The sequence below is a fragment of the Mobula hypostoma genome, chromosome 13 (assembly GCF_963921235.1).
Source record: "Mobula hypostoma chromosome 13, sMobHyp1.1, whole genome shotgun sequence".
Lineage (NCBI taxonomy): Eukaryota > Metazoa > Chordata > Chondrichthyes > Myliobatiformes > Myliobatidae > Mobula > Mobula hypostoma.
In genome coordinates, this window is record NC_086109.1 from 62292051 (window position 1) to 62312652 (window position 20602).

Consider the following 20602-nt stretch of genomic DNA (forward strand, 5'->3'; position numbering starts at 1 on the left):
CCCTTTATCAGGAAAGACGTTGGCCCACAGGAGTAAGAAATCTTTCACAGCGATTAAATCTTTAGGCCTAATTGGGACAATTTGAATTTTACTATGCTGTAGATGTCTGTATAGTAGTTGTATTATATAATATACTGTGCATATCAAATGACTAGAGAGCAATATTTTACATATTTGAGTTAAGATGCATTCTGTTTATAGCTAAGCAAGGAGGAGTGTTGTGTATTTAATATTTCATTACTATTTGACTAATTTTGTAACTATATTGTTTGATTAAGCACTGTTGTTTACATAATTTATTATGGGTTATCTGTAAGAAGCACGTAAAGTACATCATACATGAGCATCTTACTAAAGAGGAAACTAAGTAGACACATTTTCCCAGCTCCTGTGATTTTCTTTCAATTAGTTTCTGGAATTCCAAAACATAACAGAAGGGTTAGCAATTATAATTAGTAACAGTTATCACAGTCACAGAATCATACAACATGAAAGCCAACCAGTCACGCCTGCACCGGCCACCAAGTAATATTTGCACTAATCCTACACAAATCCCATTTTGTTCTCCCCACATTCTGCCCCTCACCAACACAACTTACGGCCATCAATGAAGCTCCTAACCCACACATGGAATGAGGGAGGAAACCAGAGTAACCCAAAGAATCCTACATAGTCCACATAGACAACACTGAAGGGCAGGATCGACTCCAGATCACTGAAGCTATGAGGCAGCTGCTTTGCTAACTGTGCCACTGAGTTTCCCAAAGGCAGCATTATCCATCACCAGGTCCTTTTGCAGATTACATGAGTGTTAAGTAAGTATAAAGAAAGAAAGAGGGAAAGACAACAAGCATCTTGCTGACTTCAATACTGCTTGACTTTGCTACCAGAGATTTAAATGCCATTATCCTTTGGATTTAGAACTCTGGACCAGTGCCTGGCCATGTGATCTCCCTCTTGTTTTGTGCCAACTTGTCCTGCAAGAAGAATGGGAGTGGGTTAGTGAATGCCAGTGAAGGACCCAGAAGACGTGTGAGAAAGCTGAGCATTGTGGTATCTATTCTTTTCTAGAATAAGAGCATCATTGGCCTGGAAAGTGTTTGTTTCGGATTGTTGTTGTGTAGCTGGAGGTGAGCCACCTTCTTTAGTAATTGCAGTCCATTCAAAACAGCAGTTCTGATACAACTGAATGATTTTCTGGGCCTATTTTGAAGGGAGTTGGCCTTGAATCACAGATAGGCCAGATCGGATAAGGACAGCAGATTTCCTTCCATGAAATGCATTAGGGAACCAGATAAAGTTCTCTCAGCTTTTCTTAATGTTGGTTCGCAAGTACTGATAGAGTCCGAAACTGATTTGCTGCACTTTCTGACACAGAAGTTACTTGACTCCCATGCCCCGGCTTTTCTCAGTGTAGACCATGTTCTTTGAGTGCAGATTTCCCTAAAATGCTCCCTTTTTAATAGCTTTAAATTTGTCTGATGTGTTAACCAACTTCAGTGAATGAAAATATCAAAGGTTCATTTATTATCAAAGCATGTGTCTATATACAACTCTAAAACCTGTATTTCTCCAGATAGCCACGAAACAAAGAACATGAAAGTCATTTAGAGAGCTACATCAGCCCCACCTCCACCACGTACAAAAAAAGAACAGCATCCCAATCATCAGCCCCACCCCCAAAACCCCCTCCCCGGCACAAAACAGAACAGGACCATCGACCCCCCCAAAAATAACTCCTCCCCTGCACAAGAAACTAACAGGGCACTAACTGAACATCAACCTCCAAACACTCTCCATTTAGAAATAAAAACAGAAAATGATGGAAAGTGTGGAAAGACAAACAGAAAATACAGCCTGACTTGACTGAGTCAGCCTGGAATGCACTGCCAGGGTAGTGTTAGAGGCAGCTACATTACAGACTCTTAGATAGACACATAAATAAAGGAAAATGGAGGGCTGTGCATTTAATATTTCAATAATATGTGAGTAATAGTGTACGTGTATTGGTTGATTAAGCTTTCTTGTTCATTTAAATAATATATTACAGGTTATAGATAGATAGATAGATACTTCATTGATCCCAAAGGAAATTACAGTGTCACGGTAGCATTACAAGAGCACAGATATAAATATTAGAAGAGAAGTAAGAAAGAATAAAAAAATTAGTTACCATAAACAGTCTAACAGGAGGGGGGTCATCACTTTCCTGGCCATGGGTTAACTCATTATAGAGCCTAATGGCCGAGGGCAAGAATGACCTCATATAGCGCTCTTTGGAGTAGTGCAGTTGTTCTAGTCTATTACTAAAAGTGCTCCTCTGTCCAGCCAAGGTGGCATGCAGAGGGTGAGAGGTATTGTCCAGAATTGCCAGGATTTTCTGTAGGGTCCTTTGTTATATGTATAAATACATGGACTGCATACGTCATCACACTTACCATGTGATTTGTGTGTGCCTCACTTAAAGTAAACTCGAAGTTAGACCCACATTTTGGACTCATGTGTCTTCCTTTGGATTACTCTGATGATTTGCAGCTACAAAACGTAACAGTTATGGGCTATGAGGAAGGGAAGGATTAATTTGATTATGGAGGGGGTTAAAAGGTTGGCACAACGTTATGGGCTGAAGGGCCTGTACTCTGTTGTACTGTTCCATGTTCTGCTTTTGCTCAGTGTTTCCAGCATTTTCTGTTTTATTTTCAATTTCCAAGATCTTCAGGTATGTTTGCTTAATTTTCACTATTGTTCAGAAATTCCATCCTGATTTTTCCTGCGGATCAAATGCAAAAGTAGATATTTTCACTCACCTGCCACTGCATGGATTCCACCAGGAAGTTAAGAACAATGCTGTGAGTTTTTTTAATTAAAACTGTTTCCTTCTCAGGTACTCAGAGTATCTGAGAAGGAAACAGTTACAAATGGTTTCGGCTGGCATCCATGCAGTGTCAGGGAAGTTAAAATAGAGTGGGCTCATGTGGGAAATACCCTCTCCTTTCTCATCCCAATTTGGCAGCTACGTTTTATAATGCACCAACCTGGGAGATTCAGAATGGAACTTAAGGTTCTTAAGAGGTAGATGCAGAGATAATGCATCTGGAGAGTCTAGAACTAGGGGTCACAATCTCAGAATAATGGGTCCAATATTCATAACTGAAATGAGAAAGGCCTGCTGAGAACATCATCGGGGTCTCTCTCTTTCTCCTCCCACCCCCATTCAAGACATATATCAGAAGTGCTGGGTCCAACATTGTCAAAGACCTCTCCCATCCTTCCCAAAATCTTCTTCACCTCCTGCCGTCAGACAGACGCTCCTCCCCCCCAGGCTGTTAGAATTCTTAACCGCCTGCTGTACACCCTAACCCAAGGGTTCCCAGCTTGAGTCCACATACTCCTCGGTTAACAGCAGTCCGTGGCATGTGGAAACCCCTGCCCTGGCTGAATGCCTAGCCGTGCCTCCCCCACCCCAACTCCTCTACTCACAGACACTCTCTCATCCTGCACCGGTCATTTTTCATCTTTTATTGCCGCTGTTTCGCATATTTATATGTCTGCTTCTTTTATAATAATCTTGCTAGTAACATTATACTGTCTTACATAAACATGCACCTTGCACTTTACGTCAACCCGTCAGTTTTCAGGCTACGTCATTCAAGGGCTTGACCTAATGTTATTTAGTGACTGTCTGTGCTGCATCGTAACTGTTATGTGCTGTGTGTTGCAAACTGGCCCCAGAGGAATTGTAAACATGAGGAAATCTGCAGATGCTGGAATTTCAAGCAACACACATCAAACGCATCTCTCCCATTTCACGTACATCTGCTCTCACTCCATCCTCCCGCCACCCCACTAGGAATAGGGTTCCCCTGGTCCTCACCTACCACCCCACCAGACTCCGGGTCCAACATATAATTCTCCGTAACTTCTACCACCTCTAACAGGATCCCACCACTAAGCACATCTTTCCCTTCCCCCCCCCCACCTTCCGCAGGGATCGCTCCCTACGTGACTCCCTTGTCCATTCGTCCCCCCCATCCCTCCCCACCGATCTCCCTCCTGGCACAAAGTGGAACAAGTGCTACACATGCCCTTACACTTCCTCCCTCACCACCATGCAGGGCCCCAGACAGTCCTTCCAGGTGAGGCGACACTTCACCTGTGAATCGGCTGGGATGATATACTGCGTCCGGTGCTCCCAATGTGGCCTTCTATATATTGGCGAGACCCGACGCAGACTGGGAGACTGTTTTGCTGAACACCTATGCTCTGTCCGCCAGAGAAAGCAGGATCTCCCAGTGGCCACACATTTTAATTCCATGTCCCATTCCCATTCTGATATGTCTATCCACGGCCTCCTCTACTGTCAAGATGAAGCCACACTCAGGTTGGAGGAACAACACCTTATATTCCATCTGGGTAGCCTCCAACCTGATGGCATGAACATCAACTTCTCTAACTTCTGCTAATGCCCCACCTCCCCCTCGTACCCCATCCATTATTTATTTATATACACACATTCTTTCTCTCTCTCTCCTTTTTCTCCCTCTGTCCCTCTCACTATACCCCTTGCCCATCCTCTGGGTTTCCCCCCTCCCCCTTTTCCTTCTCTCTGGGCCTCCTGTCCCATGATCCTCTTGTATCCCTTTTGCCAATCAACTGTCCAGCTCTTGGCTCCATCCGTCCCCCTCCTGTCTTCTCCTATCATTTGGGATCTCCCCTCCCCCTCCCACTTTCAAATCTCTTACTATCTCTTCTTTCAGTTAGTCCTGATGAAGGGCCTCGGCCCGAAACGTCGACTGTACCTCTTCCTATAGACGCTGTCTGGCCTGCTGCGTTCACCAGCAACTTTGATGTGTGTTGCCAGAAGAATTGTGTTTCTTTTGGCTCTCTATGTAGATGTATATGGCTGGATGACAACAAACTTGAACTTGAACTTGTTCTTGATTTCTTCTCCCAGAGAGTGGGAAATCTTTGGAAGTCTCTACCCAAGAGGGCTGTGAAATATATTCAAAACAGCGATTAACATGCTTTTGGATTTTAAGGAAGGGAAGTGATCTGTGGTTAGTCCAGCAAAGTAGCACTGAGAAAAAGGGTGACTGTAATAGTATTGAATTCTTTGATCAGCTGAATGGTCTATTTCTTATACCCTATTCTACATTCAGATCAGGCCCCAATGATGCAGTAACTAATTCTTTGATGATTGCCCTGAGCAGGTGATCAGTGATGAATTTCCACCAGCCTGCACTTGCTGGAACGGCCTTGGTGGCTAATTAAAATAAAGCCCCAATAATCTGCTGTCTGCTGAATGGTACATCATCTGGCACAATCAGTGATGATACACTCCCTGGGGCTCCAGTCCCATATTGCGATTTAACTCACCTTGGTTCAGCTTCCTTTGCTCCTTTTTCAACTCTTACAGGCTCGTGGAAGTGTTACCTGTGTAACATCCTAAATAAAGTGAATTAAATGTTGCTGACATATCAATAAAACAACACCTGATAGTGCAAACAATCTGTTAATCCTGAGGTGTGCCAGGTTAATGGAGTTTGACTTTTACATCTGCTTGTGAGCCATGATATGTTCTTCAGTGGCCCACAAGGAAATCTGAGCCGCTCCTTTCCCAGGCAAATTTCCCTTCACCCAGACAGGAATACCCTAATCATTTTCCAGGAAAATTCCCTTCCTCAACAGACTCATTGGCAGTTTCCTCCCACCGGCCACCTTGAACTGCTGATCACTCGACTATCTTTACGCTGTTTGATGACAACTTGACAAGTGATATGCTGACAAGGTTCAGCCGGTACAATTGGCCAAAAACAATGATCAGACAAACACTGAAACCAGGTATTGTTGGACTGTGGCATTGTAGCCTGGCAACCACACTGGTGGTGGCCCAAGTTGGAAATCAGGAACTTGGGCTTTGGATATGCTGAAACTTAGGAGGATACAAAGTGGGAGGCTGGAATGGTTTGAATAATTTAGATGTGCCAGTAGGAATTGGGGTTTCATCAGGACATTAGCTGTGATGGAATGAAAATCAGGAACACTGGAAATTCTTGGCTACTTTTGAGCTGAAACATTAATGGTAGTTGTATGCACCCTTGCTCAAAAGGGGATCCTGGAAAGCAGCCTCCGTGCACCATCATATAAAATGCTGCGATAATAAACTGTTAAATTTATTTCTGCCGGCAAACAAAAAGGATGGAATTATTGGCTTTAAAGTCCAAACAATGCTTTCGGTCTACCCAATATTTAATTAAAGAAAATGTCTCCTTATTTAAGATTGCATGTTGGTTCGGGTTCCGGCCCGAAACGTTGACTGATCATTTCCACGGATGCTGCCCGACCTGCTGAGTTCCCCCAGCGTGCTGTGAGTGTTCCTTTGACCCCAGCATCTGCAGAGTATTTTGTGTTTTAGATTGCATGTTAGGGGAGCAGACAGATCAATTAGAGGCACAGGAAGAGTTTAGAGGTTGGTGGGGAGTTGGAGTTTGTCTACTGACAACATAGTTCAGATCTAAGGGTAAATGTTGGCTAATTCCTGTGGGACTCCACTGAATGGAAAAGGGAACCAAATGCAGGCAACTCTCTGGCTTTGTAACGGAACCGGGTACGGACATCATCAATATAAACAAGTATCCCGAAAGGACAATGCTATGGTCATCATGTGAAAGGCTGTAGCAAGGTCAAGGAAAATAACTGAAATTACTATGATAACAATAACCTAAAACATAATTTGTGACTGTGCTAAGTAATGATTAGGGACCAAATCACGGGAGTAAACTGATTGAAGGTGTTCAAACAAGGAGTTTCACAAAAGAGAGACATGATCCAAACCAGAATTAGGTTTATTATCATTGATACACATTGTGAAATTTGTTGTTTTCCTGCAGCACCACAGGCAAGACATAAGAATGTCTATAACATACAAAAATAAATAATTAAACAATGCGAAAGAGGAATAGTGAGGTCGTGTTTATGGAACATTCAGAAATCTGATGGCAGAGAGGAAGAAGTGGCTCCTGTACCTTCTCCCCAATGGCAGTAATGAGAAGGGGGCAAATCTCAGATGGTGAAGGTCCTTAATGATGGACACTGCCTTTTGAAGATGTCCTCAGTGGTGGGGAGGGTTGTGCCTGTGTTGGGACTGGCTGAGACTACAACCCTCTGCAGCTTCTTTTCATCTGCAGATTGGAGCCCCCTTACCGGGCAGTGATGCAACCAGTCAGAATGCTCTCCTTGTTACATGTGTAGAAATTTGCCACAGTCTTCAGCAACATACCAGATCTCCTCAAATTCCTAATGAACCATAGCTGCTGCCTTCTTCATGATTGCATCATCGTGCTGGTCCTGGGATAGACCCTCTGAGATGCTGACCCTCAGGAACTTGAAACTGTTTACTCTTTGTACCACTGACCTCTGAATGAGGATTTGTGTGTGTTCCCCTAACTTCTCCTTCCTGAAGTTCACAATCAGTTCTTTGGTCTCAGTAACACTGAGTGCAAGGTTGTTGCTGTGACACCACTCAACTAGCTGTCTTATTCCTGTCTATGTCTTCATCACCAGCAAGTGTTGCCATTGGCAAATTTATAGATGCCATTTAAGCTGTGGCTACCCACATATCCACGAGTGTAGAGGGAGTAGAGCAGTGGGCTAAGTGTACATCCCTGACGTGCACCAGTGCTAATTGTCTGCAATGAGGAGATGTTACTACTTGATTACAAAGTCAAGGATACAGTTGCAGAGGGAGGTACAGAGGCCCAGGTTTTGAAGCTTGCTTTTCCGATCATTGAAATTAGAGGATGTGTTTGTAAATTGCAAGGGCAAAGATAGATTTTAAAGTTTTGAACGCTGAATTGATAGCTGAGGGTAAGGGAAATGTGGGGTCAAGGTGGAATCCATCAGCCATATCAACTCATACAAGGCCAAGAAGGGACATCAGGCATTTGTTGAAGAAAATTGACCCACTCAGATTTGTCTGTATGCTTAATGTTCTGTAACTGGACTTTTGTAATTAATGCCAATGATCCTGGAAAATGATTGATGTTATTGGCTCATTGGGAGGCAGCCAATGGAGAAAGGGGTTGTATCTGCTCTCAGCACACGAAGCTGTGCAGCATGAGTCTAATTTACAAATACATCTTATTAATTATTGAAGTATTTAGATTTTAAAAATAACAAAATAACCCATGATTTGCAACAGATTTATGGCTTTAATTCTTATTTATAAATCCTAACCTATATGCACTAACCTATAAACCTATCTATTGAAAACATTATTTTTGCTCCTTTGATTTATTTTTCTCTCTGCCACATAAAACTTGGTAATTGGACACCACCAGTTGCTAGCCGGAAGCTAGCATGGTCATTTTCATATTGCACATCATATTTTTAAAGAATGTCCATTTCTCGGGAAGTAAATGCTGACTTCAATGGCACAAAACTACTGTGCCACACCGATGGCCTTTTGGGACTGCCTGGTAAAGGAAGCCATTGAAATAAAACCGGAGGAAAATAATTTTAACAAAGACAAAGATCTCACTCCAAGTAAAACTGGGATTCAATTGTAAACATGGTGGGAGAGCAGAAACCTGATTGGATGAGGACTAACCAATCAAGAGGGGCGGTCTACGGGGGTATAAATACCACCAGACTCGACATGCCCTAGACATCGTTCCTGATGAAGATGGAGGAGTTTGTCATCGAAACATCAGTAATAATCGATATCTGTACCCGGCCGGGAGCCCAAAAAGAGTTTATTCATCATTTACACTGGGAAAGTTTCTCTGGAAGTGTTCAAAAATCATTTAAAAGAATAACTGAACAGTTCCTTATTAAATCAATCTTAAACTAGTATCCATATCCTTTACTTTCAATGTTGCTTGGAAAGCAGGGCAGCTTCAGAATTTTTGAGAGTGGGAAAGGATAGCTCAACTGAACAGTGGTGCAATGTTTTAAAGAGTGACATGAAGTTACTGACCGGCTCTCCTCTTCCATTCAACACCGATAAGGTTTAAACATTGTATTTATTAAATTGCTAAAATTGATTGTCAAAGTACATTTATTATCAAAGTATGCAGTATACAACCCTAAGATTTGTCTTCCCCACAGACAGCCATGAAGCAAAGAAAAACCATGGCACCCATTCAAAAAAACATCACCACCCCACGTGCAAAAAAAAAAACAAATCATGCAAACTGCAACAAAAAACAAGCAAAAAAATAGAGGACACAAAATCAAAAGGCATATTTCAGTTCAGCTCAGTGCTTGTCATCTGCAGGCTGCCCTGATTCAAAAATCACCCAATAAAAACAGGAGCAACCGGAACTAGAACACATCATAAAGACGGTTTAGAGACCACAATCCACATTGATTACACTTTCCTCTGGCTATCATCCTCCAACAGCATCGAGGGAGAGAAAGATCACTCATCACAAGGACCTTCCTCCGCGGCAGGGAGCGAGAGGCTGGTAGACGGCACTGGAGACAACCAAGTGCCAGATCACCCGATCAGCCCAAAAACACACTGCCAGAATGTAGATAACAGATTGTTATATGCACAAGTTTTGCACAGCTGCAATGAAAAACTTTTATCAGTTACATCAACAGTGTCAAAAGCACACAACACTAGATACACATCATTCACAAGTAAAACATCAATTGTCCACATTTTTCACGAGAGAACACAAATAGATCAATAACTATAAAGTTGATTGTAGTGCAAAGAGATTAGTGTTAATATACAGTAGTGAGGTAGTGATTAGAGTTGTGCAGCTTGATTCAGACCCAAATAGTTGAAGGGAAGCAGCTGTTCTTGAAGGAGTGATTTGTGAATGTAAGGAGCTAGGCTCAATTACCCAAACAAGTGGAAACACAATCGTCAAAGACATTATGAACATAAAATTCAGCTTGCTGCACCTCGTAACAATATAAGATACAGACTAAAAGCAGATAGTATTAGGTTAATCTTTCACTAAACAGTCCAACTATGATATACAGAACTGCTGCAAAGTATAGATCATAGTGTTTTTTAGTTTAGTATATATAATTCTTCAAGCTGGCGTCAGGCTGCGGTCTGCAATGAGATAGCTACTTTGTAGAAAGCATGTGAGGGCTTTGCAAAGAATGAAAAAGTGTTTCGTCAGGACATTGCCTGAATTGGAGAGAATTAGCTACAAGAAGAGGTTTGACAGTTTTGGCTTCTTTTCTCTGGAGCACTATATAATACTGAGAACCACAGGTTGGGCAGATACTCCCCAGCATGGACATGTCAAATACTAGAGGGTATAGTTTTAATTTGAGAGGAGGAGAGTTTAAAGGAGATATACAAGGGAAGTTTTTTTCCCCCACAGTAGGTGCCTCGAATGTGTAACCTAGGAGATGTAGTAGATGCAGATATGATAATGTTTAAAACATGTAAAAGTGAGGTAGTAGACAGATGTGGACATTATACAGGCAAAAAGAATTAAATTAGATGACATTGGCATCATGGTTCCTGAAAACATAGGGTGTGTTGCTGTGCTACTCTTCCCTACAGTCTATACCACCAGAGAGTAGCAAAGTGGATTGAAAATTCACAAAGGATAATGTTTGGCAGGTGTTTTTGTGATTGGAGGAGAGTAGTTACTGAACACTTTACAGGGCTTAGTACTTGGTTCCAAATTTTTTGTGTAACACACTGTACATTGTTTTAGTCCTAGATCTAACAGGCAATAAATTTGTAGATACCACAACTGGCCATGACAGTGAGGAGGAAAGTAGGGAGGTACAGATGGCCTGATCTGCTGAGCAAGAAAATGGTAAATGTAATATAACACAAGAAGAGTGAGATAAGGCATCTGGGTGGTGCAATTTTGAGTGGCAAAACAACACTTGAATACGCTTCCAGATTCTTAAAAAGCAGTAGAACAAGTCAAGAGGGTAGTAAAGAAGGTATCTAGGATGCTTTCCTGTAAGAGTAGAGGGACGAATACCAGGAGAAAGAAAGCCTCTCAATTTTGTTTTCAATAATTTTTCAATGTCTTTTTCATAACTACACGTTTATGGTCGTTCCCCGCCCCTGCAAGTCTCGAAGCCCGTTTTACTGTTACATTTTGCGCTAGATTCTGTTTTTATCATTGTTTGGGGGAGGAGGGTGAAAATTGTCACATGATCAATGACACATTGCAATCTATTCACCAATCGTTTAACTACACACACGGATTTAAAAATAACTGCAAATGGTGAAACCGAAAACAACAGAAAATGCTTAGTGTAGGCCTGTAGCTTCTTTGAGGTTACCATTTATTTTCGAACTTCGCTGGCTGCTAATTGTTAACCAGGAAAAAAAGCAGATTTTATTACAATTTTGCGCGAACCGGCACTGAGATACGCCTTTAAATTTGGGTTACAAAGAAAACCAGCTTTGTAACTCGAACGAATTCATGCAAAACCTCAGTTAACAGATTTCCTGCGACTTCACGCTTTCTCTGTCTGCCTTTCCGATTTCCTTTGCCCGAACTGCTTCCACCTTATTGCCCCCACGGCATAAAAACCATAGCCCGCCGTTTAAGTGACAGCAATGAATGAACTGCTCCAGCGTCCCACCCACACGCCACCCCCCAGCCCAATGTAACTTTTTAACGGAAATACCGCCCCTGTGCTCGTCTCCAATTGGCTGCGTACTCGAGTATCGACATTCCATTTGGAAAGTCTTCGGCGACTGTCTCGCCTCTGATTGGTCCGGCGTGGCGTCACAGTGTTGCTTATGCCATTTCTGTAATTGACGTTTTATTTCATGAAGGACTTCGGGGGAAGTCCGTGCAGCGAGAGATCGGGGCAACTTCCATCCTTTTATTCATAGCGGGAAACTCGCAGCAACCAAACTTTGAGCTGGAGGATGGTTCCGAATGGATTATCATGAGCCGATGGTGGCAGCGGTTTAATTTCATCCCTGGACCGACAGCTGAAAGCGCCCACGTTGGGGCCTCAGGAAGGATTGATAGATTCGCAGATCAAGGCGCGTTAATGCCGAATTCTCACTAGGGAAAGCGAGGCATTTTTTTCCTCTGCTGGTGGAGAGAAGGTGGCTGATGTACCAGATTCTTCTGATGGGCGCGTCCTGGTCGTTCGCAGTGGTTTAATTGTGACTCTGGAATTGTAAACTTGTCTCTCAAACTACCGTTGGCTCTTTCGGTGTTTAACAAGCGGCCAGTCCGAGTGCAGCCACACCCTCCCTGTGCTTCCTGATAGGAGATGCAGACTCCTGGGTAACTTTGTCATTCCAACACAACAGGACCCACTGGAATTAGAGTGCTGGTGCTTGATTTTTATTTTTGCAACTGACAGTAACTTGAGTTATTTTTAAAAAGCAATCCTTTTCCCCACTAAACGCTGAATGATCGGAAGAGGAAAAGCTCAAGATAAAAAGGAACAGGTTTTGTGTTGCGGGAGTTTAATTCTCCCAGAAGTGTGGATCAGTAGCGGATAAGCCCAGCAAGAAGTGAAAAGTGAAGCGATGGACTGTGTGAAAGGTTACTTTTAACCCCTTCCGTTTCGATCTATACAATTAAAGACCGCGAAGAGGATTCCCGACGTGAGATACAGTATCCGACAGCAAAGGATCATCATGTACAGAGCCAGGAGATTGTGGGCTCTCAGACGGAGAACATGCGCGTCTAGCTGTGCGGACGAGAGGAATTGAAGGGTCCGTCCGATACTTGTTTACAAAGCATCCCGGTTTTCCTCAACTCCTGGAGGGAGGAAGAAAGGCTTCTGTTGTACTTCTGTTGTTATTTTTCCCCCTTCCTGCTCCATTGATGGAACGATGATGCGGGCAGAGAGGGATACTGGGCTGAATCGGAACTGCGCTGGTCACACAAGCGGCATGCAAGGGGCCGCTCGGCACCATGGCTAACAGCGGCTCGGCCAAGTCGACGAGCAGCAGCGGCATCAGCTCCCAGCAGAGGAGGAGACTCGTCTTCATATGCGACATGTGCAAGAGCAAGATGCAACTGGTGGCCGACCTGCTCCTGCTGTCCAGCGACAACCGGCCGGTCAACACGGACAGCCTTTCGCCGGCCTCGGTGGAGTCCTTCGACAAGAGCCGGGACGCCGTCATCGCCCGCACCAAGGGTCTCTCCATCCTCACCCACGACGTGCAGAGCCAGCTCAACATGGGCAAGTACGCCGAGGTGGGCGACAGCCTGGCCGAGATGTGCGAGTTGGTGGTGGCGCTGGTCGAGTCGTCGGCCCACGCCGCCTACCTGGCGGCGGCCGAGGCGCCCGGCTCGCAGGCGGCCGTGGCCGGCCTGGTGGATCGCTACCGGATGAGCCGGGCCCGCCACGAAGTGGAGCACAGCTGCAGCCTGCTGCGCACGGCGCCCGTCTCCGAGCTGAGCCCGCAGCTGCTGCTCGAGCTCTCCCGCAACATCTCCCGAGGCCTCAAGAGCCTGACGGACGCCTGCGTGCTGGCCTCGGAGAGCAGCCGCGACCGCTTCGCCAAGGAGCAGTTCAAGCTCAGCGTCAAGTGCATGAGCTCCAGCGCCACGGCGCTGCTGGCCTGCGTGCGGGAGCTCAAGTCGCGGCCTTGCGAGGCCACCCGCGCCCGCTGCGTGCTCTTCGGCGGGCCGCTGGTGCAGTCCGTCCACGCCCTGGTGGGCTTCGCCACCGAGCCGCAGTTCCTGGGCAAGGCGGCCTCCGTCAGCCCCGAGGGCCGCGCCGTCCAGACGGCCGTGCTGGGCGGCGCCATGAGCGTGGTGTCGGCCTGCGTGCTGCTCACCCAGTGCCTCCGCGACATCGCGCTCCATTCGGACAGCAGCAAGGCGCCCGACTACCGGCAGCGCCTCCAGAACTCCGCCCTGGCCGTGTCGGACGGCTGCAACCTGCTGTCGCAGGCGCTGCGGGACAGGACCTCGCCCAGGACTTTACCGTCACTCAATTGCCATTCTGTGAATTAACCTCCCTCCTCCCCGTCCTGATTAACACGAGAGACGTTGTTCCCTCCTAATGCCAAAGAATCCTCGGGCACTGGTGTGTTGTGTGTGTGTCTGAGGGGCGGAGGTGGGTGGGGGGGAAATTGAAAGCCCCCCTCCCCTCCAGTTCACAGAGACTGATGCAGAGCGAGAGCGGCCACTCAGCCCATTGTGCCTGTGACAGCTCTTTGAAAGAGCTCTCCAGTTCATCCCACTGCCCTCGCCGACAGAACAGGGACCGACAAGTGTTCTAAGTTTAGAAGTTTTAAGTAATTAGGACAGACAAAACAAAGAATTACAAAAGGCTTAATCGTGCTGGGTGCGGTTCAAAGTCAGTGTCTTCCGGTTATCCCACCATCATTATAAGACTCATGATAAATCATATCAACTCAATGGCCATTATGGTTGAGAAGGGTTTTTACCTCAATTTACAATAAATACACACACACACACACACACACACACATTGACAGCGGGATGGAATGTAGCTCCTTTGGGTATGTGTGTTCTGTGGAATCAAGTGGTAAGAGAGAAGTGAATCTGGTGTTAGTGAAAGGGAGTGTGCATTTGTGATCGTGATCTTTTCACGTCTCGATTCTAAAAGTTGGGATAAAGCTGCTGTGAGTGTTTTTTTCAGTTTTACACTATTTGCCAGACGTGGAAGTCTGTGTCAAGTTTTCTTGCATGTACTGGAGTATTTATTTCAACATTAAAATTGTTATGTTTCTCATGAGCCTTTTGTTTTGTTAAAAGAGCTTAGTGAGAGTTTTCTGTTCTATTGTGTAAGTTCCATTATATTTTGGGGAAAATATTGTGAAGTAAATATCAGCAGGTGCAAAGAACTCATGAATAGATGCTGTTGTGGGTGCCTCACCAGAGTCTATAAGAGCATGTTGTATTCCAGATATGTACAAATATTATCTATGGCATAACCCATCCTTTGATCATAACTGGCAAGGTGGAGGGCGTGTTTCTTAATACTGTGCTGTATTTAACAATTTAATTGGTTTTTGCAAACAGCCACACCAAAATCTAAAGGACTGGAGTGTTTATATAAACAATATTCTTTAACTTTCTTTTGCTGTAGTGTCACTGGTTTTGTGGAAGGCATCTTAGCGAAGTTTAGACTACCTCACCTGAAGTGTAGGTCAAAGCACAGTTCTCTATGATGTCTCCCACATGCAGTTTAAATCACTGAGAGAGTTAACTCATTGATATCGCTTTATTCTAACAGAAGGTGTAAGTGTCACTGTTGAGACTGGCAGTTGTGGACCATTCCTAATTTCCTACGGGCGAGCTTCCTTTTTGCTTGTCTATAGTGCGATGAAAGGTTTGCTGGGCTAATTCGAGAGAGCAGTTAGCAATCATGGATGTGAGGCTGAGATGTGTAAAGTCTGGGTAATAACCTGTCCTTTAGGGAAGGACAACACATAGATAATGCCACAATCACCTAATGAAGATTAGGCTTTTATTTCCAGAATTTGAAAAACTGAATTGAAATCTGACATTACCGAGTGAGCATGGAATGCACACCCAAGCTCAGCCACCTCTGCTGAATCGCACTCCTTTCCCACTGCTAGACTTCACTCTCCAAAGGCTCCCTTTCCCTCTGTAAAACTCTCCTGTCTGTGTTGTGCCCTGTGCTTAGCGAGCTGCATTCTATTCTGGTTCTTTCCAAAGCCCTGCTTTTCCCCACACTCTGCACCTTCCAATTTTGATTTCGTGAAAATCCTGGAATTTAACCTAACTTTTAGAATTTTCTTTCCTAAACCTCTGAGCTTTCCAATGTCCATTTAATTGTTTGTGGCTTTCCTGGGGGGGTGGGGAAGATCTGCCCCTGATCAAACTGTGGTTTCTCTGGGTGTGAAATCAGGCTCCTCAGCCCATTATTTTGGTTACCAATTATTCATCCACACTGATCCTACACCAATTTTAATTTTCTTCTTGCCTATTGGTCAGATTTTCAGTCTGCGGCTTTCCAGGTGAAATTTAATTGTATCCAATATGCTGTGACTTTTAATACAATAACATGTTATGCCATGGTCAGGAATTTGCTGCAATTCCGATGATAAATGGGGTTATGTAATAAAGCTTTACCATTCTGTCCCTGTCCCTTAAAATTGAGAGGCATAATTAAGAAATTTTGAAGCTTAGCTATAGACAAGGCTTTACACAATCATTTTTTTTTCTCGATAATAACTTTAAAGACTACCCTTCAGCACAGTACTGTATTTGCCAACGTGGATCGGAGAACAAGTTTGTAAATCCGGTGGGAGCAAATGATCTTGGGAGTGGTGAGGGTAGAGCCACATGGGAGTGGCGTGGGACGGCGGGCAGAGGAGGAATGCCAGAGGCGCAGGGTGACATGGGTGCAGACACGTCCAGCCCCAAGACACCAGGCAAGGTCATTTGATTTCCAAACAATTGGTTAATTGATCGTGGCAGAATGTCTCTGGTGCTTCCTGCTCCCTTCCCCTTTTCCTGAACATGATTCTCTTCCCTGCCCCCTTCCCACTCTCAGGCCACAATACAGCCCCATATCAGAATTAGATTTATCATCACTCGCACGTCATGAATTCTGTGTTTTTTTTGTTTGCGACTGCAGCACAGCGCAATACACAAAATTTACTAGAGTATAGTGCAAAAAAGTCTTAGGCAGCCAACTCTATACATAATGACTAAGATTCTTGCACAGTACTGTATTTGTTGCTTGTACATTAAAACATACAGAGAAATGCATCATTTCAACTATCCATAGATGCTTGATACAGCTGCTTATTATGGAGAAGCAATTTAAATTTCTGGCAGAAGTATATTTGTCTCCAGCATAATGGGATTGCAAAGTACAGTATCTGTGCATTCCCCCGAACCTCTTGCAGCCAAAGTTGTCCTAATGGTTTTGGGTTCTGAAAGCATTTCACTCATAAATAGCACTGAAGTCATCATAATAATTGTTAATCACAAACTTGTACTTCGGACATTCATTCTAGTATTTGAATTTTCCCGGTGGAATTCCTGATAGGATGAGGTGGGCACCTATTATAGTTCAATTTGTTCTGTATGTCTGACTTGAAAAGGATAAAAAGCCACTGTTGCAATTAATTCTCTGGTTTTCCAATAAAGTGTAGTTAGGTTAAAATAGTTCTCAAGTTTCTTTTTGCCCTTCATTAATTATCCTTAAAGGGGTAGATTGCATCTTTTGAGCGACTGCATAAATTGGCGTTTGCCAGGATTTGGACTCTGGTTTTGATTGGCTACCCAAGTCCAAGCAGGAAAGCCACTCGATTACTAGCCCATAGTCAGTTGCGTTTTCCTCCGACCCACTAGCTGGAGCAAATATGAATCAGGTCACTAGAGACAGTTGCCAAATTGACAGTAGTACTGTCATACTGTGCCTCTGGAGGTTTTGATGGGGAAAGTGTTGATTACCTCGGTTCACTACGGCTTTTGTATCACTGTGCCACTGCTGTAATTTAAACCTGTTATTTAATGGTGCATGTTCTGGAGAGCCATGCTCTTAATTTACAGTGGGTCATTAGGATCTAAAATTGTCAAAGGTATTATGTTTATCATTGACATTTTTACCATGTTAATCTGCGGTGAAAATGAAGGTTGTTAGTTAGTGTACAGAGGTGAATTTATTTAATAACATTCTAGGAAAGGATTTAATTTTTTTAAATGACATTGTTTATGTACAAGAGACAGTAATGAACTATCCTGTTTAAGAAAATATAAAAGATCTTGAAGTTAGACTTACTAGAATTATTTTGTATATATTATATCAGGTGTGTTTATTCTACCATTTTCCAACTTGGACTCATAGAAAACACGACAGCTTGTTCCCTAATCTTCAGTCTGTTCACCCATCAACCCTGTATTCAGTATGCTGTACGGATTTCCTGTTCCATAGTACATTGCCTCAATAAGTGCTAACCTTACCAGTGACGCAGACATCTCAAAACCCTGCCTCAACTTCTTGCCCCTGGCCTCGAACTTCCCCCAGCCCCATCTTCAAAATCTTACCATCTGAGATGCTCAATTGGTAGTTGCTGCCATATTGCTGGCTGTGCTCTCACCTACCTAGTCCTGAGCTCTGGAATTTCCCCTCTGGCCCTTGCCAGTTCACCTTCTATAAGATATTCCTCTTTTTTAAAAAAAAACTTTTACTAGGCTTTGATCACTTGCCTTAAAATTTCATGTTAACTTTGTCAAATTGTGCTTGATGACACCCCTCTATTGCCTTAAAGGTTCATCATAAATGCAAGCACAATTCCAAACAAAAGGATAAACCAGTGATTGATCTTTGATCGCATCAGTATTTGTTTTTATACTAGTGCGTTCTTCAGTGAACAGCTGCAGGTCACATCCAATGGCAGAATTGCTTTTCTCAGTCTATCAGTGCATTCTCTCAAGTGTTCGCTTAGACAGCAGCTCGAAAGCCTAAACCTAGTGGGGGAGATGATCAGGGACTGCATTCGAGTTCTCTTGGCCTTTGTGTTTATGTATTGTTTCTTTTAAGAACAGACTTGCACTGATAAAGTATTGTTCCATGACATCTCACAGTTCTTTTCAGAACCTCCTGTTGATCACTGTTGTCATGTTGGGAACATGGTGCTTAATGTGATCCAATCTGCAACAGAAAAAAAATGATTGGATAAGTTGGTTGAGGATTGTTGACTCTAGCCCACCTGATGGGGGACACCTTGTTTAACGTCTCTGAAAGATGGCACTGCTGTCACTTCTCCTCTGTAGTACTAATGAGAGGTCTGGCTGAATTTAGTGTTTGATCCTATCCTGTATTCTGTTCTGGTTGCTTTGAGTCCATCAAGTTTTGATCAGGAAGCCTTGTATGTAACTTGTTTTCGGATACTGACTGTGTAAATTTATCTTGCCCCAAGGATCCCCAACTCTAATACCTCTTACTTTTGAATAAAATTGTTGGGAGATCTGGGCTGCTTCTCTTTTGCTGCATTCTTCATTAATTTTCGAGCTGTTTGAATTGCTGATAAGATTAACATTTATCTGTAGTGATCCTGCTGAATGCAATCATAGTGTTTATGCCAATCACGGTTCTGTAGGTTGTTAGTATTGGAAATTTAAATCAGTTGCAGTAAATACACAAAGGAACCGTTACCATACATTAGATTATTTAGCTTATTTTTTAATGATTATTGTAGGAAGAGGAGCTTATCTTGCAAAATTAAAAATGCTGGAAACTGAGCATTTGTGAAAATCTGAGTCTTGGGTTGGTCAGAACTGGGAAAGTGAGCAAAAGTTAAATTTCAGTGGTTGAGAAGGTGGACCGGTGATGACTGGAACAACAGCAAGATCTCTTAGAGGGCTCATTACAGTGGGAATAAGTAGAGGTCGTTTGGTCAATGACAGGATAAGGAGCTATGAGATAATATTTTCCAGATTTTTTTTATCAGTTTGATTTTATTAATGATGTAATTGCAACGTGTATTTAATGTCTGGGTGGCTCTTGGGGTGAGTGACAGACAAGTGCAGAAAGGCCTATTGTAGTTGTTTCCACATACCAGTGTAAGTAACTGACCCTTGAACCTGGTGAGACAGTCATGCAATCAAAAGGTTGGCCATGGGTATCCACTGTGGTTCAACCGAGGCACAATGTCCCTCACAGCTCGCCTGCAGTACAGAGGGAGTGCCGCATTGTTGGTGATATTTGAAACCACTACTCTGCCTGTATTTAAGGGTTGATAAATGATATTCTAGCTCACTGAATTGAGTTCTCCTTGATATCTTCAATAACATTCCTCTATCAACGTCCTCTTAATGAATATCCTGGTAATCAGTGATACTTTGCTCTGTAAAACTCAAAGCCAACAGAAAAGGCTGGAAGTACTCAGCAGATCGGGCTGCACCTGAGGGAGTTAAAGCAGACTCAGTGTTTCAGGTCACAGACCTATTGAAAAGCAGCATTTTCTGTTTTTGCTTCAGATTTCCAGCATCAGCATTATTCAGATTTTTAGTTTGCTAATTGGCTGTTACGTTTTATGTTAATACAAGACTGTAAAACTATTAGCAGCCAGAATGTGACTTGAAATGTCCTGAAGTTGAAGATGGTCCTATAATTTGTCTTCATAAGTTTGAATATTAGACTACTTTTCAATCATCTGCATGTATGATAGGAAGAGATTTGTCATAAAGATCATTACTGAAAAACTACCATATGGAGAAGGCCGTTTGGTCCACAGTGCTCACTGGGAGGTGGGACTCCTTCACCTAACCCCAGCTTCCAGTACAGGGTTTTGTAACCCTGCAGATCAGGGTTCTTCAATTACACAACCAAGGGCTATTTAAATATGCTGAGTATTTCTGCCCCCTCTATAAAGCCAGGCAGTGAATTGCAAACTCCAACCGTCCTCATTAAGTTTATTCACCTTATACGTTTACATGCATTAGGATTTGCTGTAGTGTGTGGACACAACATGCAACAAAAACAACATTCAATAATCATAAAGAATTTTACAAAATAACAGTAGTATGGATATGTGTATAACTGTATAAATTCCAGCATGCTTTTACAATGGAAGCAGCATAATAAAAATTGGGTTAAAATGTTTACAGTGCAATACAGTGACGGGAGTAATAGAGGTGGGAAGTAACTAGAATGACTGTTGAGATTGGCTGCC

The 20602-nt window shown here is 43.4% G+C and overlaps 1 protein-coding gene across 1 annotated transcript; it reads left to right on the plus strand.

Annotated features, from left to right (window-relative positions):
* The first annotated feature begins 11683 nt into the window (after window positions 1-11683).
* tlnrd1 (talin rod domain containing 1) lies at window positions 11684-18850 on the plus strand. The gene has a single exon (XM_063065824.1). It carries the CDS (start codon window positions 12885-12887, stop codon window positions 13932-13934), a length of 1050 nt encoding a protein of 349 aa, XP_062921894.1. The 5' UTR covers window positions 11684-12884; the 3' UTR covers window positions 13935-18850.
* The last annotated feature ends 1752 nt before the right edge of the window (window positions 18851-20602 follow it).